This window comes from Vicia villosa, linkage group LG5 (genome assembly GCF_029867415.1).
Source record: "Vicia villosa cultivar HV-30 ecotype Madison, WI linkage group LG5, Vvil1.0, whole genome shotgun sequence".
NCBI lineage: Eukaryota > Viridiplantae > Streptophyta > Magnoliopsida > Fabales > Fabaceae > Vicia > Vicia villosa.
In genome coordinates this window covers 144818076-144827606 of record NC_081184.1, presented here as the reverse complement: position 1 = coordinate 144827606, position 9531 = coordinate 144818076, and the positions used below count along the sequence as shown (strand labels likewise).

The window sequence follows — 9531 nt, the reverse complement described above, 5'->3', positions numbered from 1 at the left end:
TACTGAGTTGTATTTTGAGCCCGTTAAGTATCCATTAGATTTTAGCAGTTATAAATATGTATTTATGTCATTCTTGTCTCTTTGAGAACTAAAGAAGAGAGAATGGTTTGGAAATCATGGTGGTAATCTTATAGAGACAGTTGTAAATTCTTAAGAGTGTGTTCTTGGAATTTGAGAAATCGTTTAAGATATCTAAGGGGATTATAAAACACTTTTAAATATTTTGGGCTTGTGTGACTCATGTATAGAAAGTTGGAGAGATTGAGAAATACTTGGATAGAAAATATAATTTGTTCTTGAGATGGTGACTATTTTCTTATAACTCATTTGTAATATTTTGTAACAACTTTTGAAAGTTTAGTAATCGGAGAGATGCTCTCACCCCTATAGTAGATTGATTGATCGAACGGGATGAATAAGTTATTATATTTCTTGTCTTAAATATTCTTTTGTCAAATTAAGTTGTTGTCATATTGCAAAGAGAGTTATTTTTGTTGAAGGCCAGTTATTTTAGTTACCATTGTTCTTTGTGTTGTAGAATTTGGCCATCAATGCAATTTGATCAAATCTTTCTCATAGAGACTAATATTAATCCTGCAAAAATATTAAAGTGTTATCAAACCAGAGGCTGTAAGAACATTGTCTTTAAGGATTTATCCGCCTCATAATCACAAATCCTCTAGGATTCAACAGGTTCTTTCCAGATTCTCATTATGAATCTGAGGTATCAGAACAACATGATTATTACTCTAGGATGACTGGAAGATGTATAACCAAAAAAAAAAGGAAGAGAAAAAAATGATTTAGAGTTTTTCACATTCTAGTTTTTCTTTCAACTTCTTGTTAAAAAATGGTAGGAGACTTTATATAAAAAAGATAAAGATGGAGTAATGGATTTGACTCATTCAAATTAAACTTACTAAATTATTTGACCATTTTTAAATCATCATAAAACAAAATAAATAATAATAATTAATATTAACAATATTTTTTATATTTGTCAATTAAAGATGAGATAAAATTATTTAAAACTTTTGAAATATATTTAAAATTTACAACACTTTGTCTCTCTGTATATTAATTTCTTTTTGTGATTCGCCCTTTCAATTTTACCACAAGTGACACCTACCGTGGAGTGAAGAAATTTTGTTTGCAAGTGAGCACCATGAGTTCTAAATGGAAGATTGAGATGTTTTTCAAAAACAACAATTTTAAGTTGTGGAAAGGGAAACAATTTTAACTCAAGAAAAGCATATTGAAGCATTGAAGAGTGAGACATTGATTCATGCATGCCTAACACAAGGAGAGAAGATTGGGATGGTGGATAAAGTCAGGACTGTCATTATCTTATTCCTCTGGAATATAGTTGTAAGAGAAGTCACCATTGAGAAGATTACAACTTTGATGTGAGAAAAACTTAAACCATGGTACATGACCAAGTTTTTATCTCACAAGTTAGGTCTGAAACAACAACTACATATTTTGAATGTATATAACCAATCCATAGTGGAGCAGTTGACAAAACCCCACAAGATCATTGATGATTTGGAGAATATTAAGGTGGAGATTGAAGATTAGGACAAGACTCTACTCTTGTTGAGCTCATTACCCATATCATTTGAACACTTTAAGGATTCCATTTTTTATGACAAGGAATGTACTATTACTTTAGAAGAAGACCAGACTACTGTGAGATCCAAATAATTTCAAAGGTGAAAGATTTGAAGAATGATGATAGTGATGAAGTTTTTAGTGCATTTAGAGGAGGAAGATAGTGTTGAGGGATGTCTAAATTAAAGAGGTTTGACAAGTTAAGGTTTTAATGTTTTGTTTTTTAGAAACCCGATCACATCAATATGGATTGTTCTAAGAGGGGGGGGGGGGGACAATGAAGATTTTGTTTAGATTATTCCTGCCTCTAATGAAGATAGTTATGAGAGTGCTAGAGCATTAGTTGTGTCGAGTTTGAAGATTGAAGAGGGTTAGGTCATGGACTCAAGTTCCTATTATCGCACGTGTCCGAGAAAATAATAATTTGAGTCTTTGAAGTTGGAAAAAGGTGGAGTAGTTCACTTTGGTGACAATAAAGCTTGCAAGGTTCATGGTATTGGCACAATCAAACTTAAAATGTTTGATGATCATGAGTTTCTTCTTCACAACGTGAGGTATGTTCTAGAGCTCAAGAAAAATTTGTCATCCATCAGCATGCTTGATGATCTATGTTGTTGCACTAGAGTTGAACGTGATGTGTTGAAGATTTTTTATGGTGAAGTGATCATATGTAAATGGTCTAAAATATGTGGCTTATATATTTTAGAAGTTTCCATGTGTTGTTCATTCATCATCATCGTATGAAGACTTTCATGCAAAGAACAAGCTATGAAATTTGAGGTTAAGGCTCGATGGATGCCTAAAGGTTGTTTCAGAGCACTTTAACGAGTTATGTAGAAGACAATGGATAAAAATGCATTTGATTGTTTAGTTTTCATGGGGTTTCTGCAGTAAGGTTAGTGCCAAAATATCTTACTTGATCGGAAGGTATTTATTTACAAGAATAGACTTTGAAACACTTATGGAGGCTTGAAGTAATAAGACTGTAACCTACTTTGTTTTGAAGGTCATCAAAGCTTTTTTTTATTGATTAAATCAAGTCAGTTCCACTTGATGGTAATGTTGGGGATTGTGTCTTCAATGGCTATCTAAGAAGAATAAATAGTTATGAGTTGTTGGGAATGAAACCTAAAGGATCGAAATCCATCAATCAAATATGTATTAATTTTAGTGAGTCTCATCAAGAAAAGAAGGGACTCATGCAATATATTAATTCAACCCTGTGTTTTCAAGAAGGGACTCATGTCAAGAATCATTAACAAGCATTTTGTGTTAGTTATAGCATCACTAGTTCATGGCCAACATTAATTGAAATTATATTTTGATATGCCTCCACTCTTCTTAATTTTAAGTGATATGTTTGCTATATTGGGTCTTTTATAGATAACCACTTATGATGGCTAACATGCTAGTTCACATCTTTGGTGAAGATGGTAGCAGACATGGGATAGTTGGCATAACATTACTGTTTTACTACTATGCTTCTTTTTCAGAAACACTCAAGAGTTTTATGTATTTGTAGATTTTGATGATAGATTTATAGCATAAAAAATGGAAAAGTAAAAGTGATATCTACTTGAATGTAATGTAAATTATTGATATACATTGATCAATATTCAAGGAAAAGTATTGATGTTTGAATCTGGTGATGATGGTGGTGGTTCATTCTTGACCAAACCACTATCTTCCTCTCTTGAGATATCCAACACCTCAGGTTTATAATTATATGTTCCATTACTCTGAATATCCTTAAGCCTTTCCATCACCTCTACCATAGAAGGCCTAACATCTTTAGAACTCTGCAAACACTGAAATGCTAACTCCGCGACCGCATTGATCATTTTCCTTGTCTTGAAATCTGATTCAAAACCAAGTGTAGGGTCAACAAGCTCATTCAATGTCCCATTTTGAATCTTCTTAATAGCCATGTTAGACAAATTGATGTCTTGCTTGTTACGCGATATATCAACAGCAGGCATGGATGATATCAACTCAATCAACACAACTCCGAAGCTAAATACATCGCTTTTATCGGTAAGTTGATAGTACAAATGGTATTCCGGATCCACGTAGCCAGGAGTCCCTTGTGGAGCGGTTGAAATATGCGTGACATGATTTGGAAATAGACGCGAAAGTCCAAAATCGGCTACTTTGACACTGAAATGATTGTCTAGTAGAATGTTGTTGGTTTTCACATCTCTATGGATGATGTCAGATGCATGAAGATATACCAATGCACTAGCAGTTTCTATTGCAATGTTCATTCTGACAGGCCAAGGTAGCATGCCAGGTTTTGCTTTTGAACCATGAAGGTGATCAGCAACAGTTCCATTAGGGACATATTCATATACAAGCAGCAGTTCGCGACTGTGGCGCGAAGTGCATCCGTACAATGACACTAGGTTTTGATGGTGTAAACCAGTTAAAATCTCAACTTCATTCACAAATTGCTCAACTCTTTTGAAGTTGTTCTCATACATGCGCTTCACCGCAATCAATCGCCCGTCCCTGAGTTTTCCTAGCCAAAGAAATGTCATAAGGCAGGAACCTTGGTCAGTGATCATTCAAATTAGTACGCAAATTCGAATCAGATTGACTTATTTGAACTTACCAAAATAGACTGTCCCAAAGCCTCCATTTCCTAGTGCTCTAGAAGAATCAAAGTTGTTTGTGGCCTTTTCAAGTTCATTATAGGTGAAGAAGTTGACTCCACAGTATCTACCTCCCTTTTCAGTAACATTTGAACCAGAACCAGAAACACAGTGAGATAGTGCAGTAGATGATACTGCATGAAAATTCTTTTTCTTCTTTCTGCAATAATAGTAGATGTAGATAGCAATGCCTACAGAAACTGCACTGATAACAGCAGCAGCAGAAACTCCTAAGAAGAATCATTAGAGTTTGTTTTCAATTAGTATAATAAAAATAAGTATACTGCTAAGGAAAATGAAAAGAAATTATCATGTTCAGGTTTTAAATAACGGTCGCGTAAAAACTTTCGCGATTTCAGTCAATACAGGTGTTGTCACACTAAATGCGGCCACAATTTGTTTTTTATCACAAAAACAATGAATAACAGTATTGGTATCGGTAGCTTCCGATACTGTTTTGTCGCGGACGTTTTTACGGGGTTGTGACCGTTTTTTAAGACCTTTGATTGAGTCTATTACCTAGAGCAACCTTCCTTTTCCAATTCCATCTATTATCTGTAACGTTCACAGAAGGAAAATATTAGTTAGAAAATGTTGCAGGAAGTTCATGCCAAATCAAAGATATTCTAGTCCAAGTTGTTAACAAAACAAATTATGAAATCTCTCATTGACTAAGACTAAAATGAATATAAAACATTGAATTCAGCATTTTGATAAAGTCAATGATAATGGTTTATGAGCAAAGCAAAATAGTCATAGTCAAAAACTGCACAACCATGACAGTATGATTTTCTTTTCATTGGCTTAATGACATAAGATTCTAAAGGAAGAGGATTTTGCATTTACATTGAAGTCTCAACCAAAACAAGGAAAAGTCTACAAATCATAGAAATTAAAATCAATTATTATAAGCTTAATATAACAAAAACCTTAATCTAAAAAAGAAAACATACCGCGGCGATGAGAACAATCTAAACCTTCAGTTCCATCAGGACAGTAACATGAAAACTGAGACATATCATTCTCTCCACAAGTTCCATTACTTAAAACACATTTTAAGCAATTTTGAGTATCTGCAACATATTCCACATCAAATCCTCCACTCAAAGCCTTGTTCAGCTCTTCAATTCCACCACCAAGTTCCACTTCCTTTGTCACCTGAACTTCAATGCGAACTCCTTCGCATTTCACACCTTCTGCTGTTCCAGAATCCACGTAGAAAGCACGCTTGCTCGAATCCTCCTTGCACGAAAACGAGTTCATGCTCGTGCCATTCGGAAGCTTGATGTCATTAGGACAGTTATATAAAATAGTAATGTTCCTCACATTAGACATATAATGAAACTGACTCGAGTTTAAAGAAGTGTTGGTTAAAGCAGAAGAACAATTATCATAAACAAGGCCTTTTCGAAACATTGTCATGGTGTAAATGAACTGATTAATATGCAAGACTTGGAAATTTTGCGAAGCAATTTGAATGGATGTGTTTTGATGATGAGATTCACATTTGAGGTGGAATTGATCATTGTTGATGCCACAATAACTTGGTCTATTTTGTCCCCAAAATGGATAGTATATGTTGGATACTTCACCACATGTGTATGGTTTGAGACAATCTTCATGTTTGTTATGTTGTTGTTGACAAATTGTTGTTGGAAAAAATGTCAAGATGAACAAGAACAAAGAGGTGAAAGTGATCATGTGAATGTGATCATCATGTGCAGGAGAACTCATAGAAGAAAAATAGGAAATGAAACAAATCATTATGAGTGTGAATGATTTTTATTTTCATGAGTATAGTTTTTCTCTTAAATATGTTTGTTTTTGTTGTTTGACATTTGATTTTTCAAAGTTGGCTTATTTTTATAATATGATTAAGTGGCTCTGTCATGTGTGTGGATACATATAATAAGTACTTGAAAAGTTGGATTTGAATTTTAGACTCAATCTTTATTTAATAATATGAATATTTGAATATTTTACCAGTTTCTACTGATGTTTATGTATGTCAGATATTGACTATTTTTTAAATTGTAACAAACTCAAATGTAAGCCATTTTAAGACCAATTCAAATTGACTGTATGTGTTGGGTTGATAGTAGTCATTGTTATCAGGAACCAAATCTATCTGAAAATAGTTTTTTTTATTTATTTTACAAATATATAAATAAGACAATTTCACATTAAAAGTATATTTAAGCCTAAAAATAATTTTTAAAAATAATTTATACAAAAACTAAACCCTAGAACCAGAGAGAGTGAAGCAACCATGAGACGATCTCTACTTCGAAATGCTTCTCTCTTCACTCGCAATCTTCTCCACCACCACTCTTCCTCCACCGCCGCACTCTCCGTTTCGTCTCCCTCTCGATTCAGACTATTCTCCTCCTCCGACGAAAAACCCTCCCCACCTCCCTCCATCAAAGACGCCGCCCCCGTCGAAATCGAAGACGTCGACAACAAAGGTTTCCTTCATTTCCAAATCAATTTCTTTCATTTATTACTCACAATGCGAATTTTGAATTTGAATCTGTTAATTATTATTGTTATTGTTATTGTTTTTGTTTCAGAGCTGAAGTCGCGGATTGATAAATACCTAAAAGGCGACGAGCAGATGCTTCCTTCGATCATGGAGGCGATTATGCAGAGGAGGTTGTCGGGGAAGCACGAGGATACGGATGATGAGTTGATGGATGAACTCAGTATGGAACCTATTGATGGTGTGGATGATCAGGATTTTGAATCTGATTTTGAGGATATGCATGAAACGGATGAGGAGATTGATGATTTGTATAATGCTAGAGATATTGTCATGAAGAGAATGGTTAAAGATCAGTATTTTAATATGGATGACAAGAAATGGGATGACATTGTTGAAGATGGTGTTAAGCATGGTTTTCTTATGGATACGAAGGAGTGTGAGGAGATTCTTGAAGATATGCTTAGCTGGGACAAACTTCTCCCAGGTATATTTATACTACACACAATGGCACACTAGTTTTCATATCTTTACATTATGCTTAGCTGGGTCAAATTTGGTTCTGATTGGTTTTGCTGACTTTGAAAGTTAAATAAATTCGAGATATATATGGAACATTTGGGTATGTAGAATAATCCGGTGTTTATCAAATAAGAGAAAATGTGCTTGAACTGTCTTTATATAAGTTGTAGGCTGTTTTCGTTAGCTTATTAAGGGAGATTATTGAAACATTATAAGATATTTATGTAACTTGTGAACTCTCCCAAACACTAACGATAGTGCTACTGCCATGAGATAAACTCAACTAAAGGCCTTCCAAGCGCATTCATAATCTCTATAGTTGGTTTGTGATCCATTGCTATGCTATTGCTAGGTAGCGTATTAAATTTGTGCGGTTGGATTATTATCGATTGATATTCTGTGTTGTAGTGCAGTGGTGTAGAAATGGTTCATTATTTGGTTAGAGAATATGAGGGAATAAGGGTTTTTCTTTTAATCTGTGGCACTGGTTGTAGGAAATAGCCATTTTTGAAAGGATCTTCCTAATTATAAACTGACTATCAGTCTGTTTTTTTTGGGAATTCATCCAATTGCAACGTGTAATGTTGTCGTTAAGGGTTTGATACACGTGCTTGACATTTATTGCATGTTTTGGCCTCAACTTGGAATATATGTTCTATTGGTATGATGTTTGAATTGAATTCTAGTGATCACCTTGCAGTTTGAGTTCTCCTTTTGATTATTTTCTTTGTTTTGGTATCTTATTTAGATGAGATAAAACAGAAGGTGGAAACAAAATTTAATGAGCTTGGGGAAATGTGTGAAAGAGGGGAACTTGAACCTGAAGCTGCTTATGAACTGTTTAAGAAGTTTGAGGATGAACTTGTGATGAAATATATGAAAAAGGCGGAAAAAGAAGCGGCCATGCAGTCTGTTGATACTTCTGTGCCAGACAAGAAGTATTCTGATGATCCACCTGGTGAAGGCCCAATTCTCCGGTGGCAAACTCGAGTAGTATTTGCCCCTGGTGGTGATGCATGGCATCCCAAAAACAGGAAAGTGAAACTATCTGTAACGGTGAAGGAGCTTGGACTTTCCAAATACCAATTTCGCCGTCTTAGAGAATTAGTTGGAAAGCGTTATCATCCTGGGAAAGACGAGCTTACAATTACTAGTGAGAGGTAAAATGCGATTAAACAAAAGTTGTATTATGCATTATTCAATTTTATATAGCTTGATCTGAAAACCTTGAGGTAGCCACATCTATATTTAATCTTTTCTCTTCCGTATTTTGAAGGTTTGAGCATCGTGAAGAAAACAGAAAGGACTGCTTGAGGACTCTTCTCTCACTCATTGAAGAAGCCGGAAAAGCTAATAGATTAGTAGATGATGCTCGAACTTCATATGTGAAAGAGAGACTCCGAGGCAATGCGGCTTTCATGGAGAGGCTGCATGCTAAGGCCCTGCGATTAAGAGAATCCAATCAAGTTCCTGCTTGAAGTTTTAATGTTTGACGCAGGAGTTTTAGAACATTTCAACTGTCAAAATTCATTATTGCTGCCCAGATTTTTGTTTTCTTTTGTGATTTTTATCTTTATCTTTCTAGTTACAATCTGGATTCTAGTTCCAGAAACAACTCTGCATACTGGGGTAAGGCTGCGAAGATCTGATCCTCACCCCCAAAATCTTAGGAGACTCAAAGGGCCAATATTTAGTCATATCTTTCATATTTAGTGCTTAGTGTTGCTGATGTTGTTTTTACCTTTCGCCAGTGGTTTATGCTGGCTGACTTTTAGACATGCTTTGGAGAGTTACTTGTCTTTTTCACCAATAATATCATTTAATGTACATAAGTGTTCACTGCAATGCTGATTGCTGACAGTTAAAAGATAGTAAATCCTTGAGCACTTGTGTGGTTGATCTATTTGGTTTACGTAACTATAGAATGAAGAATTAGTTATGTATAAGGTCTTTCTCTGACTTTTATTTAACATTGGTTTGGTCTTTTGGAAAAAAATATTGGCAGAGAGCTAGAGATTGCCTGGTCTTATAGAAATCTCAATTGTGAATATTCATTTTTATGATAAAAAAAAAAAAAAAAGAAGCAAGAAACTGAAGTTTTGTATACACTATTTGAGAAAAACTTGGTACTGTAACAAAAAAACATTCTTGGAAGTTTTGCATACAGATGTTTAAACAATACGAACTAGTAAGAGACCCGTGCGGTACGAACTAGTAAGAGACCCGTGCAGTACGTGAAAAATTTAAAATAAGTTACTTAATTATAAT

General features: G+C 34.6%; 2 protein-coding genes across 2 annotated transcripts; one reads left to right on the top strand and one right to left on the bottom strand.

The window, feature by feature from the left end:
• Positions 1-2807: 2807 nt before the first annotated feature.
• Positions 2808-6083, bottom strand: LOC131602953 (LEAF RUST 10 DISEASE-RESISTANCE LOCUS RECEPTOR-LIKE PROTEIN KINASE-like 1.2). Its single transcript, XM_058875181.1, has 4 exons — positions 5216-6083; positions 4782-4817; positions 4223-4492; positions 2808-4129 (listed from the first exon to the last, which is right to left on the bottom strand). Exons 1-4 carry the CDS (start codon positions 6024-6026, stop codon positions 3228-3230), a joined length of 2019 nt encoding a protein of 672 aa, XP_058731164.1. The 5' UTR covers positions 6027-6083; the 3' UTR covers positions 2808-3227.
• A 395-nt stretch (positions 6084-6478) lies between these two features.
• On the top strand, positions 6479-9166 carry LOC131602954 (uncharacterized). The gene is made up of 4 exons (XM_058875182.1): positions 6479-6727; positions 6833-7228; positions 8012-8423; positions 8540-9166. The coding sequence occupies exons 1-4, from the start codon at positions 6532-6534 to the stop codon at positions 8739-8741; spliced, it is 1206 nt and encodes a 401-aa protein (XP_058731165.1). The 5' UTR covers positions 6479-6531; the 3' UTR covers positions 8742-9166.
• Positions 9167-9531: the final 365 nt, after the last annotated feature.